The sequence below is a fragment of the Salvelinus namaycush genome, chromosome 2, assembly GCF_016432855.1.
Source record: "Salvelinus namaycush isolate Seneca chromosome 2, SaNama_1.0, whole genome shotgun sequence".
Lineage (NCBI taxonomy): Eukaryota > Metazoa > Chordata > Actinopteri > Salmoniformes > Salmonidae > Salvelinus > Salvelinus namaycush.
This window is the reverse complement of record NC_052308.1, coordinates 67,439,072-67,459,063: the sequence shown is the minus strand read 5'-3', so window position 1 is coordinate 67,459,063 and position 19,992 is coordinate 67,439,072. Positions and strand designations below refer to the sequence as shown.

General features: G+C 39.9%; 1 protein-coding gene and 1 pseudogene across 1 annotated transcript in view; both read right to left on the bottom strand.

The window, feature by feature from the left end:
* Nucleotides 1–1,032: 1,032 nt before the first annotated feature.
* Nucleotides 1,033–19,992, bottom strand: part of LOC120023083 (bMERB domain-containing protein 1-like) — a 33,853-nt gene continuing 14,893 nt past the window's right edge. Inside the window, exons 4-6 of the mRNA XM_038967048.1 lie at nucleotides 3,766–3,880; nucleotides 3,056–3,126; nucleotides 1,033–1,148 (exon numbers count right to left, since the gene is read on the bottom strand). Of these exons, the coding sequence (XP_038822976.1) occupies nucleotides 1,033–1,148; nucleotides 3,056–3,126; nucleotides 3,766–3,880 (302 nt within the window). The remainder of the gene's footprint in view (nucleotides 1,149–3,055; nucleotides 3,127–3,765; nucleotides 3,881–19,992) is intronic.
* On the bottom strand, nucleotides 6,383–12,794 carry LOC120019991 (annotated as a pseudogene).

The window sequence follows — 19,992 nt, the reverse complement described above, 5'->3', positions numbered from 1 at the left end:
GACGTTAGTGTCATGTTATCATGAAACCATAATCTTATCACGAAACGTTAATTAGCCCATCAGTTGCATGTCTGGCTAACGTTGACCTGGCAGCATGATTAGTCTGCCATCAATTAAAGCTGACTATGAATTAGTGAGCCAGTGGGAAGTCTGTTCAAAGGCAACTACAGTAATTTGAAATGTAAAAGAGTTAGGGAGGCTAAACAGGGCTTAAAGAGATGTATGTATGATGTTCCGATTAGAAAATACTGTACAGCACATCTTCACTGTTGGGTTTAGTCTCATGCATCATAAATAATCATCTACACCGGGGCAGCAATATGTAACATCTGTCACTGGTAGACAAGCAGCGCTTTGTACGTCATTTGATAGCAATATCTGACTTATGCAAATTACGTTTACATCCAATCTTCATGAAGGGACAGGTTCTAGGTACAGAGGTACCAAAGCCAGTGAGATTGACCAGAATGAACTGCTCAGAGGAATGGGGAGAAGCAGTGGGAGGGACTCTGACAATAATGAATGAGAATAGTCTGATACAGACGATGGAAGATCATTGCACAGCCTCATGGGGGATGAGCCTTATGCGGAGAGGGGACACTGGGTATAGAACCCAACTAGAAGTGCAGATAAGACTGGAGCCCTAATGATGGAGAGAAGACAGAGAGAGATAGAGGGAGGGTGAGGGGGGAGAGGAAAGGCAGAAGAGACAGAGAGAGAGAGACACAGAGAGAGAGAAAGAGAGAGAGAGACAGAGAGAGAGACACAGAGAGAGAGAAAGAGAGAGAGAGACAGAGAGAGAGACGGGGAGAGAGAGAGAGAGAGAGAAACACAGCCCAGACTGGATGTAGCATAGACTGGGAGATAAAACACCATCAATCTCATCCTGGCGACATCCCCAAAATATCCGTGAACATTCTCCACTAGCTCGTTGTCTGTCCGTACTTCAAGTGTTACTCGGGTTGGAAAGCTGAAACTGTGATGTAACAGGGCTCTATTTTGGCTCCATGGTAGAGCCCCTGAGGGCCCGGCCTACATGATGGAGCAGGTGAAGCCACAGCACTCCTTCAGCAGGGACAGGCCTGTCTTGGTGAAAGGGGACGAGGTCTGCTGGGCCCTGGACGTTAGCCGTCTGGCTGGAATCTGACCTGGGGAAGAGGAGGTGGAGTCAGTCAGAGGATATGGGGATGTACCAGGTGGATCACTGGTGATATTGTAGTAGATCAGATATAATGACACACACATTCAGACTCACCCAGACACAAGGGTATGCAGACACATGCATGCACACACACGACTGATATGAGGTGAATACACACTGATGAAAATAAATGTTGCTCAGTGGGGAGCCAGTTCAAATATAGTTGAAGTCAGAAGTTTACATACACCTTAGCCAAATACATTTAAACTCTGTTTTTCACAATCCCTGACATTTAATCCCAGTAAAAATTCCCTGTTTTAGATCAGTTAGGATGACCCCTTTATTTTAAGAATGTGAAATGTCAGAATAATAGTAGAGAGAATTATTTATTTCAGTTATTATTTATTTCATCACATTCCCAGTGGGTCAGAAGTTTACATACACTCAATTAGTATTTGGTAGCATTGCCTTTAAATTGTTTAACTTGGGTCAAACGTTTTGGGTAGCCTTCCACAAGCTTCCCACAATAAGTTGGGTGAGTTTTGGCCCATTCCTCCTGACAGAGCTGGTGTAACTGAGTCAGGTTTGTAGGCCTCCTTGCTCGCACACGCATTTTCAGTTCTACACTCAAATTTCCATAGGTTGGAGGTCAGGGCTTTGTGATGGCCACTCCAAAACCTTGACTTTGTTGTCCTTAAGCCATTTTCCCACAACTTTGGAAGTATGCTTGGGGTCCTTGTCCATTTGGAAGACCCATTTGCGACCAAGCTTTAACTTCCTGACTGATGTCTTGAGATGTTGCTTCAATATATCCACATAATTTTCCTTTCCTCATGATGCCATCTATTTTGTGAAGTGCACCAGTCCCTCCTGCAGCAAAGCACCCCCACAACATGATGCTACCACCTCCGCGCTTCACGGTTGGGATGGCGGTTTTGGAGCAGTGGCTTCTTCCTTGCTGAGCGGCCTTTCAGGTTATGTCGATATAGGACTCGTTTTACTGTGGATATAGATACTTTTGTACTTGTTTCCTCCAGCATCTTCACAAGGTCCTTTGCTGTTGTTCTGGGATTGATTTGCACTTTTTGCACCAAAGTACATTCATCTCTAGGAGACAGAACGCGTCTCCTTCCTGAGCGGTATGACGGCTGCTTGGTCCCATGGTGTTTATACTTGCGTACTATTGTTTGTACAGATGATGAACGTGGTACCTTCAGACATTTGGAAATTGCTCCCAAGGATGAACCAGACTTATGGAGGTCTACAATTTCTTTTCTGGGGTCTTGGCTGATTTCTTTTGATTTTCCCATGATGTCAAGCAAAGAGGCACTGAGTTTGAAGGTAAGCCTTGAAATACATCCACAGGTACACCTCCAATTGACTCAAATGATGTCAATTAGCCCACCAGAAGCTTCTAAAGCCATGACATAATTTTCTGGAATTTTCCAAGCTGTTTAAAGGCACGGTCAACTTCTGACCCACTGGAATTGTTATACAGTGAATTTTAAGTGAAATAATCTGCCTGTAAACAATTGTTGCAAAGATTACTTGTGTCATGCACAAAGTAGATGTCCTAACCGACTTGCCAAAAGTATAGTTTGTTAACAAGAAATTTGTGGAGTGGTTGAAAAATGAGTTTTAATGACTCCAACCTAAGTGTATGTAAACTTCCGACTTCAACTGTATGTATTCATTTTTGTGGGTGAAATCCATAATTTCATAAATAAATGCTTCTGTCGTGAAGAAAGAATTGAATAAGAAAGAGGCGCCTAACTGTCCAAAGAAATCGCCATCAAATCAAGGTCACTGACTATTACTGTATCAAAGCGAATATCTGAAAACTTTGAGACATACAATTGAGCATTTGAATGCAAAATAATAACACTCACTATGATGCACTATGACTACACACACCTTTCTTCTTGGAGTTTCTGGGGAACTTGGACTGGAGGAATTCAGCCATTTCTTTGTCCTCCTCCCTTTCCCTGTAGAGGAGAGAAAGATGGATGAGTGGAACTTCAAACTCTACATTTCTGTCTGTTCCTACTAGCAATGACTCAGACTCCATATCCTCATGCCCTGTCTTCTGCCTAGGTGTCTTCACATGCCTCAAAAACAATCAATTATTACCTCGTCACTTCCTGCTTCTCACTACCCAGAATGCCTTTTGGCGCTTGTATGGCGCCGCCCTCTGTTCTGAGAATGGAAGGGGGCACCATAACAAACTTGTTTACCCTAACAAACTTGTGCATGTACAGTGGGATCTAGGGTTTCACAGCACACTGTCCCCTAGACTAAAACACAGATGTTTTATTTCAACAGTAAGAAAATCTGAGAATGGAGATGTTCCCTGTGGTTTGTATGTAACTGAGTCGAAGGCTTGTATTTCTGACAGGATGTCATTGGAGACCAAACCAATAAGGAGGAGGGGGGGACAAGACAGATGGAACAGAGTTCTGTAACATAGGTGGTTCAGAACCACGCTCCCGTGATGACCTGGTCTGAGACCTGACAACTTACTGTACATTGGCACCCCAAGGTAATGCCTAAGCTTTAGCTCAAAGGGCTAAAAGTGTTCTGGTGAGCATGACAACTGGTTTCGAACCCCTGTCGGTCACACTTGCCTTAGCCTCTCAAACTCCACGTCGTCAACAAGGAAATCTCTGGTCTCCACCAGCTTGTGAATCTGCTGGAGAAGATCCTCCTCTTTCTGTCTGTCCTCGTTGGACTTGTCATTGTCTGTAACAGAAAATATGTTATGACGATCAGGGGTTAAAGTGGGATTTTGTCAGTGGTGGATTTCAAACTGCTGCCACATTCAGGGTCTTTTTCATGATGATTTGACCAATACAATCAGATATTTATTAGATGTCTAGACCCCTAACTTGAACCCCTAACCCATCTTAAGGTGATAGGAGTTTGTTCTCCCACCAAATTAACCACTGTTGACAATGGAGATATATACATATATTTATGTATTTCATTTTTAGAGAAACATTTCTTTACAGGGTGGATTGAGTTTAATCATCACTATGGTCATGATAATGTATGATTACACAGTGTCTGATTCTTCACGTTGATATAACACATGACTCTGCTGTGCTGAAGCATAATTGTAATTGTTATTGACACCTGACATACATTTTGTGCTTGGTGAAGGATTTAATGATCTCACTTAGGACTGGATTTAGTCTGTAGTGCTGAAGAGCTGCGCTACAGGGTGATAGGAATTTAAAGGTAATGTTCCCGTGTTAGACGAGACTGCATTCAACGGTAGGCTCTGCATAGGTCGGCTCAATAGAAAATTACCATTATCTTTAAATTGCGCTAGAGCGCTGAACTTCAGCGATAGGGATTGAATTCAGCCCTTAATCATGCAAAATCAGAAATCAGAAAATCCACAACAATTTACACATCATAGGATACAAAGACAACATACGTTTTATTAAGCACAAATCATTTTAAATGCCACACGCAGTGGATACATTTTAACAAAACAAACAGATCACCAGATGCAATTTTCTGCTTACATTCTTATCAAAGTTCACATGTGTAATGGCATTATCTTCACAGAACCCACTAAATCAACCCCAAACCCAGGATAGAGGGGCTGAGTGAATGTGGTCTGGACTCTATGGAGGAGGGTTATAGAGACACTGTAGAAGGGTAGAATTCCTGCCTTGTGGTCCAGGTACACTCCTTCTCTGGAAGAGCAGGGGACAGGGATATCAGGGATTATCATTGTGGTAGAAAGAGCATCCGTAGCGAGAGCAGATTAAACAGCAGGATGAGGTCCTTCTTCCAAAACAAAGTCTCAGTCTTTTCTGCCGATCCCTTTATATGAGACATGCCCCAGTTTAACTCCCAGTAGCAGGCTCCAGACAGACCCTCCTTACACAGCACCTGGGGGTAGAAGGTAAATATGTCTGGATGGTCAGGATATTGTCACATCTCCATGTCACATCTCTATTCCCCACAGACAGATACAGTTTGTTGTGTTAAGATATATTGTGAGCTGATCATATCCAGATATATGGGCAATTTCCTCCTCCAACACATCCTCCAGTCGTTGTTTTAGTCCGGAGACTGATTTCTTTACATCCTCAAAGGAGACATGTTGGTTGACAGGGATGCTGGTTAAGGCTTCAGATCCAGGAGGGACACAGAGACACTGGACATTCTGGAGGAAATGGATGTGATCTTCGGTTTCCTCCAGCTCAGTATCTCTCCTCCTCAGCTCAGCCACCTCCTGCTTCAGTTTCTCCAAATGCTCTTCCGCCAGAATTCCTTTCGCCCTCTCCCGGGCTCTGATCAGCTCCGTCATCTTAGAGTATTAGGGTTGGGCGATATATGATTAAATCGAATATCGTGATATGTGACGTTGATGATATATCGTGATGTGCAAGACAATACTCTAATCAAAACTGTGCAGTTTTATCAGTTAGGCTGTATCAATCTGTTGAAAATTAAGTCTAAATGAATTACCTATGCCTTGTTTTTTGGCCACATGAGGATTCATTCATGAGAATGTGACTATAATATTGTTAATAAGTACAACAATTGCACAATCTGGAATGATTTAGTCATTAACGGCGCAAAGCGATTATATCGGATATCGCGATATTTGGAGTGGCATACCGTCTTCCCAAATATTGACCAACCCTAATGGGTATGCTTGTAATCATTAAGGACTGGGGAGTTTTTCAGGATAAAAAAGAAATGGAATGGAGCTAAGCATAGGCAAAATCCTAGAGGAAAACCTGGTTAAGTCTGCTTTCCACCAGACACTGGGAGAGGAATTCACCTTTCAGCAGGACAATAACCTAAAACACAAGGCCAAATCTACACTGGAGTTGCTTACCAACAAGACAATGAGTGTTCGAGTTACAGTTTTGTCCTAAATCTACTTGAACATCTATGTTAAGACGTGAAAATGGTTGTCTAGCAATGATCAACAACAAACTTGACAAAGCTTGAAGAATTCTGAAAAGAATAATGGGCAAAGGTCACACAATCCAGGTGTGGAAAGCTCTTAGACACTTACCCAGAAAGACTCACAGCTGTAATCACTGACAAAAGTGCTTCTACAAAGTATTGACTCAGGGATTTGAATACTTATCTAAATGAGATATTTCTGTTTTTCATTTGCAGTAAATTTGCAAAACATGTTTTCACTTTGTCATTATGGGGTATTGTGTGTATATGGGGGAGAGAAAACAATCTATGGAATCAATTTTGAATTCAGGCTGTAACACAACAAAATGTGGAATAAGTCAAGGGGTATGAATACTTTCTGAAGGCACTGTATATACTGTAGTATCCATAGAGATATTATTAAATTGCTAGAGGGGCAATGTCATAAACCCTCAAAATTCCAGAATGGAAAGAAAATGTCAGCCATATTCATCAGGGAGAACTCCAAACCAGTCTAATTGGCAGTAGAGGCATAATCCTAATTTTACTTGAGCAGGAAAATAGAAGTAAGGCATGTAATATATCAGAAAGTGTGTAATATAATTATTGTCAATCTAAAATATTGTCATATAATTATAAATGGAGTTTATATGGATTTTATACCAATTTTCTGTATAAATAGCCTCTAAAATACATGTAAACAGATCATAAATGTCTCAATTTTTGTTTTCTTGGAAAGCTGTGAGAGCTTTTATATGATACAATATCAATACTTGTTGCATTTACAACAAGTACTGATAAGTCCTATCATCAACTGATATGAGCCAGTGTATGGCTGTGGATTGACTGCATTGTTTGAATGGAATGTTGGCATATTGGCAGTTAATTAGCTACATTTATTTATGGAATCATTCCTCTAAAACTGGCTAGCTAGCTAACAAACATAGGCTACAGTGCAGAGAAACTCTTAAATGTCTTCATTTTACACAATGTCTGTGTTCCAAAATGCGCACTTACGTTCAGCTTTCTCCCGTTCTTTCTAGGGTGATCTTTCAAGAACACCTGAGACAGCATTCTGTCTAGTATGGGAGAACGACGAGCACTTAAAATCCATAAAAAATGTACTTTGACGTGACCTCTAACCTAAACTGGAAAATGCAGCGTCGACAAAGCTAGCTTTTATGTTAGCTAGCTACGTCCGTTTACATTGTAGCCAATGTAGCAGCGCGAGCAACTAGTGCTAGCAATTCAGTGAACAACTATCCCAGAATGGAAATACGGAACAAGAATAACAAGTAAAAAAGTAACAGAATCGATTTTCTCAGTACCTGTTAGTGAATTAAGCTGATATCTTATCACAGCACTGGCAAACCATGGTTGACCAACTCCCTGACCAAAATGGCTGATAAGAAAGTTCATGTCTATTCTAGTACTCTTAATTCCTAATTTTATGACAGTATTGTTCCCTCAAGTTGATATTAACACATGACTCTGTTTTGCTGAAGCATCATTGTAATACTTATTTACAAATTATACAGCTGTTACGTTTTGTTCTTGGTGAAAGGACTACTGACCTCACTTCATAATTATTTTACAGCACAACAACCCATGAAAAATCAGAAGATCCACAACAATTTACACAAATCACAGGATACAAAGACAACATCAGTTTCAAATGAATTTACCCAGAGTGAGAAAGGTCACACATGCAGTGGATACAATTAGACAAGAAAAATAGATGGATAAACAATTGTTGTTAGATAATACTTCCAGATCACAAGATGCAATTGCTTGAAGCAGGTCTATGTTATTATCAAAGTTCATATCTGTGTGAATGCCAGTATCTCCAAATCTGCTTCGTTGCAAATCCAATTATCAGGCCTAAACCCAAACCCAGGATAAAGGGGCTGAGTGAATGTGGTCTGGACTCTATGGAGGAGGGTCATTGTGTCAGAGACGCCATAGAAGGACAGAGATCCTTCCTTGTGGTCCAGGTACACTCCTACTCTGGAAGAGCAGGGGACAGGGATATCAGTCTGTTCATCATTGTGGTAGAAGGTGGAGCTATAGTCAGAGCAGATTAAACACCAGGATTGATCATTCTTCCCAAACAAACTGCCTCTTGTCTTTTCTGCTGATCCCTTTATATGAGACAGCTATACAAACTGACCCATCCCCATCCCAGTTTACCTCCCAGTAGCAGGCTTCAGACAGACCCTCCCTACACAGCACCTGGGGGTAGAAGGTAAATCTGTCTGGATGGTCAGGATATTCCAACAACTGACACTGGTCCCATTTCACATTCCTGTTCCCCACCGACAGATACAGTCCGTTATGTGCTGTGTTGGGATCCAATGTAAGATGAACATTTCCAGATATCTTGGCCATTTCCTCCTCCAATACATCCTCCAGTCGTTCTTTTAGTCCGGAGACTGATTTCTTCACATCTTCAAAGGAGACAGCGCTAGGTAAGGCTTCAGATTCAGGAGTGACACAGAGATGGATGTGGATGTGAATGAGATGGATGGATGTGATCCTCAGTTTCTTCCAGCTCAGTGTCTCTCCTCCTCAGCTCAGCTACCTCCTGCTCCAGTCCCGCCAATTGCTCTTCAACATGAATCCCTTTAGCCCTCTCCCGGGCTATGATCAGCTTCTTCACCTCAGAGTGCTTTTTCTCAATGGAGCAGATCATGCTAGTAAAGACACTTTCACTGTTCTTCATCGCACCCTGTGTAGAGCGCATGAGTGACTTCATAGTCTTTCTTACATTATTCTTCTCCTTCTTTATCCCGTGGATTCTCTGCTGGGATTTCTCCCCCAACTCCCTCTGTTTCGCAATCCTTCCTGCTGCAACTGATACTGTTCATGGCTTTTATGTTCATCTAACAAACACTGATAACAGATAAACTGCTGATCTGAGTGGCAGTAAACCTCTAGCAGTTTATCATGATGAGAGCAGATTTTCTCCTATAGCTGTGTGGTGGCTGGAACCAACTGGTGCTTCTTAAAGGTAGGAGATTCATAGTGAGGCTTGAGGTGAGTCTCACAGTAAGAGGCCAGACACACCAGACAGGACTTTTATTTTTATTTTTTATTTTTTTTAAATCTTTATTTTAACAGGGAAAACAGACTGAGACCTGGATCTCTTTTACGGCTGTGCCCTGTGTAAACATGTTAACATGTACAGTTTTAGACATACAGACAAGAACATTTCAAAACATACACAATTCAACAGAAACAATCACAGACAACATCATATTGATCCTCCATAAACATTTTAAAATGGGCAAGGGACACCAGAGTGTCTAACTTAAGTTGGATCTGCAGTTTGTTCCATAAATAAGGTGCAAAGGAACTGAAGGCAGTCCTACCCAACTCTGTGGAGACCGCAGGAGTCTCTAATGTAATCCACATCTGTGATCTGGTTTTAAAATTAGTACATCTTGTGGAAATTAATGATGATATATATGGAGGTAGTTTTAAAAGAAGTGCTTTATAAATAAACAAGAGAGCATGTTGCTCTCGCCTCACAGATAGAGAGACCCAACCCACATGTTGATATAGGATACAGTGATGAGTTCTGTAACTATCACCCGTGATAAACCTGAGTGCACAATGGTAAATAGCATCCAGTGGTTTTAATGTGTTTGCCGATGCATGCATATAGATAATATCACCATAATCTAAAACGGACATAAAAGTAGCCTGCACAATTTTTTTCCTATTTACAGAGGACAGACAAGCCCTGTTTCTGTAAAGGAATCCTATCTTGAATTTGAGCTTTTTTCCCAATTCAGTAACATGTTTTTTAAAAGAAAGCCTATCATCTAACCATACCCCTAAGTATTTATATGCAGAGACCTTATTGATTTGAGTACCATCCAAGCTAGTGATTACAAACGTGTTTCTAACTGAGAGTTTAGACCTAGAAAAAAACATGACATTTGTTTTCTTAGCGTTTAAAACAAGTTTAAGCTGTAAAAGAGACCCCTGTAGTATCCTAAAATCAGACTCCAACTGCATTAAAGCTTGGTCCGCTGTTGGAGCAATAGAGTACATCACTGTGTCATCTGCATATAAATGGAATTTACAATATCTGACATCATCACCAATGTTGTTTATATAAAGTGAGAACAATAGTGGGCCAATTATTGAACCCTGAGGGACCCCTTTAAGTAACTGTAAGGGGTCAGACTTGACCCCATCGACCATGACGGCTTGAGTTCTATCTTTAAGATAGTCATAAAACCATCGGCAGGCATCAGTGCCCAGTCCTATTGATGACAGCTTACTCAAAAGGATAGCATGGTCTACAGTGTCAAAAGCTTTTGACAAATCTACAAACAACGCAGCACAGTGCTTTCTATCGTCTAAGGCATTTGCAATATCATTTACAACAAGCATAGTGGCCGATGTGGTACTGTGTTTAGATCTAAAACCAGATTGATTGGTACTAAGAATACTGTTAGCAGAAAGAAAAGATTGTAACTGTTTGTTGACTATAGATTCTAGAATCTTTACCAGACAAGGGAGCCTAGAGATGGGTCGATAGTTATCCAAATCACTACCGTCACCTCCCTTATGTAATGGCAGAACAAAAGCTGCTTTCCACACCTTAGGGATATTTCCTGTGCTTAATGTTAGATTAAAAATGTGTGTTACTGAACCAGCAAAAATAGGTGCAGCACACTTAAGTAAGTACGGGTCTAAATTGTCAGCGCCTAAGGATTTCTTAGTATCAATGGCACACAGGGCAATTAGAACCTCTGCTTCAGTTATTTTCTGGAAACTAAAAACAGGGTTACCATTTTTCAGAGTAACGGTTGAAAAGCAAGACGAAAAATCAACTAACTGGCCAGTACCACAAAGTCCACTTTTCCTTTCAAATAAAAAACCAGCAGAGATGAAATGCTTATTAAAAGCATCACAAATATCATTTTTTTCAGTTAGAATACAGAAGTCTGAGGTAATTTGCTTAGGAAGAGAAACAGCAGAATTCCCCCGTTTCAGTGAATTAACGGTTTTCCAGAATTTTGCAGGATCTCCTGCAGAATCTGTCATAGCATTAAGGAAGTAATTTGATTTTGCCTTTTTGACAGCTGCAGTACATTTATTTCTCAATTGCCTAAAAAACAGCCAATCAGCTGGAGTACCTGTTTTCCTCGCCAAGGCCCAGGCCCGATTCTTTTGCAGGAAAAGACCTGACAATTCAGGAGAGAACCAAGAACTGGTTCGGTTTCTTACTCTGTGATTCTTAAGCGGGGCATGTTTATCAGACATAGAGGTAACAATAGAAGAGAAAAAAGCAAGGGCTAAAACCGGGTCCAGAAAGCAGCAAGTGGATAAAAGCTCAGAGTGATATAAGTCAAGGATAAAAGCTTGCTGTGAGAAATGTTTATAATTTCTCTTAGAGATTATACAGGGATCAGAGTGTTTCAGCCTGGTATCTCTAATACAAGCAATAGGGCAGTGGTCACTGATATCATTTGCAAAAACCCCACTGGCTGTGTATTTATGGGGGGTATTTGTTAGAATAATGTCTAGTAGAGTGGATTTTACTGGGTTCTTAAAGTTGGGACGGGTTGGTTTAGTTATCAGCTGAGTTAGATTTAGCTCAGTACAAATGCCTTTTAATTTATCAGATACTGGTGAGAGCCAATCCAGGTTAAAATCTCCCAAAATCAGTAATTCAGAGTTTGCATAATTAGACAGTATATCAGATAATTTGCATAGAGTACAAGGAGGAGCTGAGGGGGGCGATATACCCCTGCTAGAGTTAAATGAGCATTATTACCAAGTACCACGTTTAAAACTAGACATTCATATTGCTTTGAGACAGAGGTTGATATGGACACAGAAACATTTAAGCAGCATTTAACATAAATCGCAATACCACCACCTCTACCAACTCTATCAGTTCTATAAATATTGTATCCAATCAACTGAACATCTGAATCTGGCACAGAATCACACAGCCACGATTCACAATCAGAACGTCAACATTTGATTGTGAGACCAAAATTTCAATAAAGTCCAACTTTTGGATCAGGCTTCTAGCATTCAAATGAATTATTCCAATACCATTGCTACGGGAATTCATATCAGATGGAGTATCCAAGGTAACACCTGAAGCTGCACTGGATGAGCAATAAACCATTTTCGAGCTATTGACAGAGCTCAATTTTATGGGGACAAGATTACTACTAACAATACCTCTCTGCATGTGAGTAGTATTCACAATACGGTGATTGGACAATAATCTAGGAATTGCAGAAAGGTTGTTAACTGTAGTTTGTTCCATATTTGCAATTGAGGAACTAATTAATGAAACTGGGAGAGGAGCATTGAACATAGTCTGATAGGGGAGCGTACAATCCCAAAAGTCAACCCCCGAGAATACACGACTTGACAGCTTTAAGTTTTCTTCCAGAGCAAAAATCACACTCTACATCTCCAGGTTCAGCATAACATTGAGATGGAGGAGCAGGTTGGAGTCCTGTCTTCAGATTCTCCACTAAGTCAGACAACAGAGTGTTTTTCTTCAGAACAGGCCTTTGGATAAATCTTTCCATACACAGGGGGCAAGTGTAGAAACCCTTGTGGTCATCCTGATCCCAGATGCCATCAATACAGCCCATACAGTACCCATACAGTAGCTGTGTCCACAGGAAGTAGTCACTGGGTCCTTTAGTAGATCCAGACAGATCGAACAACTGATCGAGTCCCTGGCTGTTGCCATTTTGCTGACCCGACTAACAGACTGAGCAGCAGAGTATGAAAGATAGGTATTGTTTCTCGAGAAATGTTTGTGCTTATGACACAATGCCTGTGAGTACTGTTAACCTACTGTTCTGTGAGTACTCTTAACCTGTAGAGGGTGTGGTGTTGGACAGAGGTCAGGAAGAGATCGCCTCTGATTGGACAGACAATCTTCATTGCCATTTAGTGCCATTTTTACAGTATGTCTGCCATTTAACTATCTACACTCCACTGCAAACTTAGTCTGCAGTTCAAGACCTTTCAGTAGTTGACCTCTCCATCCAAAACACTATTGACATTCAGGGGCTTTTTCATGATGATGTAAGCATCAAAATCAGACATATATTCTATTAGATGAGTCAAAAAGCTCTGGATATCCAGCTTCATCATATGGTGATAGGAGCAGTGTTCATTTTGGATTTAGTTAAGTTAAAAGTCTTAAAATACCTTTTAGTCTTGGTCACATTTTAGCCATTTCATCCTTTGTTAGTTTTAGTTATTATCAGTCAACTAAAACTCTGGACAATTTTTGTCTAGTTCTAATCACAGCCATTTTAGTCACATAATAGTCTGTGTATTTTTTCCCATATTAAATAATGAAATTTAGGCTACCTCTAACTTCCAATGTGCACATTCAGATAGCCTTGTCCAACTAGGCCTACTATCCCCTAAATGGCTTTTGGCGAATGTCTGCTGAATGTCTGCTGAATGTCTGTTGAATGTCCGAATGTGTGAATATAAAACCAACTTTACCTTGGTACCTCGCATCAGTTCAAAAGATTGACGAGTGACTGAAGTCACCGCCTGGGAGCTGTGTGGGAGAGCCCGGCAACTGAAATACATTTTGCCAATGTGAGGTTTGCAATTTCATGTGTGAGGTTTGCAATTTCATGCATGCAGAATATTTTATGTTATCCTCTCAATGGCAGAATTGACATCTTTCAGTTGCGCGGTCTGATCTCCCACACAGTTCACAGAGGGTCATTTCAGTCACTCGTCAATATTTTTGAACTGATGCGAAGCCAGGTGCCGCAACTAGAAACAATAACGTTTAACGTTACTCGCTCTACTCTGTCTTCCGCGGTACGCAGTACGCATATCAAATTCTTGTCTCGTCACTATTTCTTTGACTAAAATGAAAAGTAATTTGTAATAGTTATCGTTTTTCCCCCCAGGGAATGTCGTCTCGTTATCATCATAGTTTTAGTCAGGAGCAATTGTTTGTTGAGTATTTTTCTTCATAGTTATTGTTGACGAAATAAACACTGGATAGGAGTTTGTTCTACCACCAATTTAACCCGTTGCAAGTGGATATGTTTCGGTTGAGTATTTCATGTTAATAGGGAAACATTGTTTAAAGGGTGGTTTTAGTTTGATCACTTCTATAATGATAATGTATACAGTATCTCTTCACATGACTCTGCTGTGCTGAAGCATCGTTTTTATAATTATGTACAAATTATACAGCTATTACATTTTGTGCATGGTGAAGGGACTACTGACCTCACTTAATCATTATTTTGTAACACTTTACTGTAAGTGTCCTTATGCATGCATTCACAACGCCTTTATAAAATCGATGTATCATATAACGTTTGCCATAAGCTGTCAAAAGTAGATGACATTTGTTATGAGTCATGGCATGAGATGTTATCAAACCAGTTATAATGGGTGTTAAAAATGACTGTTCATCCTATTTTCATATGCTCTAATGTCAACTGTTAATAACAACTGTTACTACACAGTCTGAATGACAACGTATGTAATGTGTTATTACATGCTGCATAAGAGCAGTGGTGGAAAAAGTACCAAATTGTCATACTTGAGTAAAAGTAAAGATACCTTAATAGAAAATGACTTACGCAAAAGTGAAAGTCACCCAGGAAAATACTACTTGAGTAAAAGTCTAAAAGTATTTGGTTTAAAATATACTTAAGTATCAAAAGTAAAAGTAAAAGTAAAAGTCTAAATCATTTCAAATGTCAAATTCCTTATATTAAGCAATCCAGACGGCATCATTTTCATGTATTTTTAAATGTAAGGATTGCCAGGGGCACGCTCCAACACTAAGACATCATTTAAAAACGAAGCATGTGTTTAGTGAATCCGCCAGATCAAAGGCAGTAGGGATGACCAGGGATGGTCTCTTGATAAGTGTGTGAATTAGACAATTTTCCTGCCCTGCTAAGCATTAAAAATGTAACGAGTACTTTTGGGTGTAAGGGAAAATGTATGTAGTAAAAAGTACATCATTTTCTTGAGGAATGTAGTGAAGTAAAAGTAAAAGTAGTCAGAAATATAAACAGTAAAGCACAGACACCCCCAAATAATGACTTAAGTAGTGCTTTCAAGTATTTTACTTAAGTACACCACTGCATAAGAGTCTACATACCAGATGTTATAATAGGGTGTTATGTAATTTACCAACCTTTGTGTCACATTATTACATTGAACGGAATGATGGTTGTCATAACCATGTCATATGCTCTTATAGAGTGTGCACAGACACCTTAAGTAAAGTGACAATAATTTGAGGTGTTATAAAATAGCTATGAATGTGCTTACACAACAGGATGATTTGAGAATATGACAAAACCTTACCATTCAAAGGATCTCCAAGAAACATGGGAAAATAGGAGCACAGATGTACTTAGGATTTTTATTTATTTAAAAAAGGACACGTTATAATACTAACAACTTGCCAAGAAAACACAAAAATGTTGAAAAGAAACCGACAACAAAATCAACGTTGCTACGGCACAACAGGATTTGTGACAGCTGTGAAAAAAAGGAAGTTGCATGTGCAGGCTACAGTAACAATGACAGGTATATTATGAAAAAATGCTAGTTAAAATCAGGTAAAAGTAGCTAGTTGATGTTACAATTGCAACAATTCATTGGCCCACCGATGGCTAGCTATCTAGCTAACTTCACTAGCTACAGGTGGAATTAAGCACATTTCTCATTAACATCCTCTTTCATTTACACTTTAAATGTAATTACCTTTACGGGATCGGTGTCCCTATACCGGGTCGGTTGAGCTAACATGTGATTAGCATGACTTTGTAAGTAACATCAACAACTTTCTTATATGGGCAGAAAGCTTAAATTCTTGTTAATCTAACTGCAATGTCCAATTTACAGTAGCTATTACAGTGAAAACATACCATGCTATTGTTTGAGGAGAGTGCACAACAACAAAAAACCTCTGAAGGTAAATAATGTACTATAATGTACCAAATTCAACCTAGCTAATTTCCGATTTATACAAAATTGTTTGACTACAGAGGTAGCAAAACTGTACTTCAAATCTATGATACTCCCCCACTTAACATACTGCTTGACTAGTTGAGCCCAAGCTTGCTGTACAACAGTAAAACGTATTCAGTCTGTCTACAAACAGGCTCTCAATGTGCTTGATTGGAAGCCCAATAGCCATCATCACTGTTAAATCCTCAGAAAGCATGAGCTCCTGAGTTGGGAAAATCTTGTGCAATACACCTGACGCATGTCTTGTATTCAATATCCTAAATGGCCTGGCTCCCCCTCCACTCAATATTTTTGTTAAACAGAAAACCCAAACATATGGCAGCAGACCCACAAGGTCTGCCATGAGAGGTGACTGTATAGTTCCCTTAAGGAAAAGCACCTTTAGTATCTCCGCTTCCTCTGTGAGAGCTTCCCGTGTCTGGAATACACTACCATCAGACACACATAAATGCACCACATATCACACTTTCACAAAATGCATGAAGACATGGCTAAAGGTCAATCAGATTTGTGATCATAATCCCTAGCTGTGTATTGCCGCTTTCCATGTTATCTGTTGTCTGTAGCTTGTGAGGTGTGTAAACACTTTGTAGCTTTTATGAATTTTGTCTTGCTGCTTTTTGTTCTATGTTGCTCTGTCTGTATGCTACGTCTTGCTTGTCCTATGTTGCTCTGTCTGTATGCTATGTCTTGCTTGTCCTATGTTGCTCTGTGTGTGCTCACTGCTCAATGATTGTCTATATTGTAATTGTTTTTAATAACCTGCCCAGGGACTGCTGTTGAAAATTAGCTGGCTGGCTAAAACCCGGCACTTTTACTGAAACGTTGATTAATGTGCACTGTCCCTGTAAAAATAAACTCAAACTTACATTCCGTAATCTTGCTCTGATTTGTCATCCTGAGGGTCCTAGATATAAAATGTAGCATAGGTTTTGTTTGATAAAATAAATGTTTATATTCAAATGTAGGAACTGGGTTCTACAGTTTGAACCCCTGCTGTCTCTGGCTCCACACCCACCCCGCCCGGACATCTAGATGTGTGAAAGTTAGTGTACAGTCGTGGCCAAAAGTTTTGAGAATGACACAAATATTAATTTCCACAAAGTTTGCTGCTTCAGTGTCTTTATATATTTTTGTCAGATGTTACTATGGAATACAGAAGTATAATTACAAGCATTTCATAAGTGTGAAAGGATTTTATTGACAATTACATGAAGTTGATGCAAAGAGTCAATATTTGCAGTGTTGACCCTTCTTTTTCAAGACCTCTGCAGTCCACCCTGGCATGCTGTCAAATAACTTCTGGGCCACATCCTGACTGATGGCAGCCCATTCTTGCATAAGCAATGCTTGGAGTTTGTCAGAATTTGTGGGTTTTTGTTTGTCCACCTGCCTCTTGAGGATTGACCACAAGTTCTCAATGGGATTAAGGTCTGGGGAGTTTCCTGGACATGGACCCAAAATATCGATGTTTTGTTCCCCGAGCCACTTAGTTATCACTTTTGCCTTATGGCAAGGTGCTCCATCATGCTGGAAAAGGAATTGTTCGTCACCAAACTGTTCCTGGATGGTTGTGAGAAGTTGCTCTCGGAGGATGTGTTGGTACCATTCTTTATTCATGGCTGTGTTCTTAGGCAAAATTGTGAGTGAGCCCACTCCCTTGGCTGAGAAGCAACCCCACACATGAATGGTCTCAGGATGCTTTACTGTTGGTATGACACAGGACTGATGGTAGCGCTCACCTTGTCTTCTCTGGACAAGCTTTTTTTCCTGATACCCCAAACAATCGGAAAGGGGATTCATCAGAGAAATGACTTTACCCCAGTCCTCAGCAGTCAAATCCCTGTACCTTTTGCAGAATATCAGTCTGTCCCTGATGTTTTTCCTGGAGAGAAGTGGCTTCTTGCTGCCCTTCTTGACACCAGGCCATCCTCCAAAAGTCTTCGCCTCACTGTGCGTGCAGATGCCCTCACACCTGCCTGCTGCCATTCCTGAGCAAGCTCTGTACTGGTGGTGCCCCGATCCCGCAGCTGAATCAACTTTAGGAGACGGTCCTGGCGCTTGCTGGACTTTCTTGGGTGCCCTGAAGCCTTCTTCACAACAATTGAACCGCTCTCCTTGAAGTTCTTGATCATCTGATAAATGGTTGATTTAGGTGCAATCTTACTGGCAGCAATATCCTTGCCTGTGAAGCCCTTTTTGTGCAAAGCAATGATGACGGCACGTGTTTCCTTGCAGGTAACCATGGTTGACAGAGGAAGAACAATGATTCCAAGCACCACCCTCCTTTTGAAGCTTCCAGTCTGTTATTCGAACTCAGTCAGATGACAGAGTGATCTCCAGCCTTGTCCTCGTCAACACTCACACCTGTGTTAACAAGAGAATCACTGACATGTCAGCTGGTTCTTTTGTGGCAGGGCTGAAATGCAGTGGAAATGTTTTTTGGGGATTCAGTTCATTTGCATGGCAAAGAGGGACTTTGCAATTAATTGAAATTCATATGATCACTCTTCATAACATTCTGGAGTATATGCAAATTGCCATCATACAAACTGAGGCAGCAGACTTTGTGAAAATTAAAATTTGTGTCACTCTCAAAACTTTTGGCCATGACTGTAGAAGCTAATGATCCATCATGTATGACATTCCTGGGAGTGTGTAAACTTACATTGTATGTTACCATATCATTTTTGTATGTTCTCTATTGTTATGTACTTGAAAATATATCAATTGACCAATTCGGCACATTTGGCCAGATTTGAAACATTGTCCTGTATTGCAATGCTTCACTGGATCAATCTGAAACTTTACACACACATCTAAATTGTGCCTAAACAGCAATATTATATTATGGCCTTTCTCTTGCATTTCAAAATGATGGATAAAAAAAAATTGAAAACGTTTTTTTTGTTTGTATTATCTTTTACCAGATCTAATGTGTTAGATCTCCTACATACATTCATTCTCCTACATTAATTTCACATTTCCACAAACTTCCACGTGTTTCCTTTCAAATGCTATCAAGAATATGCATATCCTTGCTTCAGGTCCTGAGCTACACTCAGTTAGATTTGGGTATGTCATTTTAGGCAAAAATTGAATAAAAGGGTCAGATTCTTTAAAACCTTAATACACGTCATTTAACTCAAGCTAACTAGCCTTATTATTATCCATGTTATTTGCTGTAACTAGCTAGGTTTGCCACGAAGAGCCGATATCTCTTCTCTTCTATTTTATGTTAATCCCCATCCACAAGAGCACAAGAGCTCTCAATAACATTTCATTGGATACGTGAAAGTATGTGAAATAATATATTGTGTGATGTTCTGCAAAGTAAGGAATTACTCCTGTAGCTAGCAAACTAACTAGCAATGGCAATCATGTTAGCATATTTCGTACTGAGATTACTGTTCTAAAACCTGTTCTTGAGTTTAAAAGAATAAATACTGCTATCATTAGCTTATTTTCTCACTGCCCTGAGTTTAAGACAAGGGTTTAGCTATCTGGGAATTAAGAACATTCCCAAGAACAAATCCAAGAGCTTTATGTTCAAGAATCTAATTTCTTCTTAACCTTTGGCTTAAGGAGAAACATTAGAAATAACGCAATAACATTTCCAAGAACCTTTTTGAGGAATAGAAACTTTCCTTGACTTTCTTCATAAGTCTATAGATAAGAAAAAATGGCAGTTAAGTAGACATTTCTTCTTAAGAAGAAATGACTTACAGCACTCCCTACTGTAAGTCACTCTGTATAAGAGCGTCTGCTAAATTATGTAAATGTAAAAATGTGCCCCAGCAACGTTAATTTTTGTTGTAAAATTTTATTTGCTTCCATTTCGTTTTAACATGTGTGTTTTCTTGGCAAGTTGTTGACATGATGTGTCATTTTTTTAAGTAAGTAAGTTT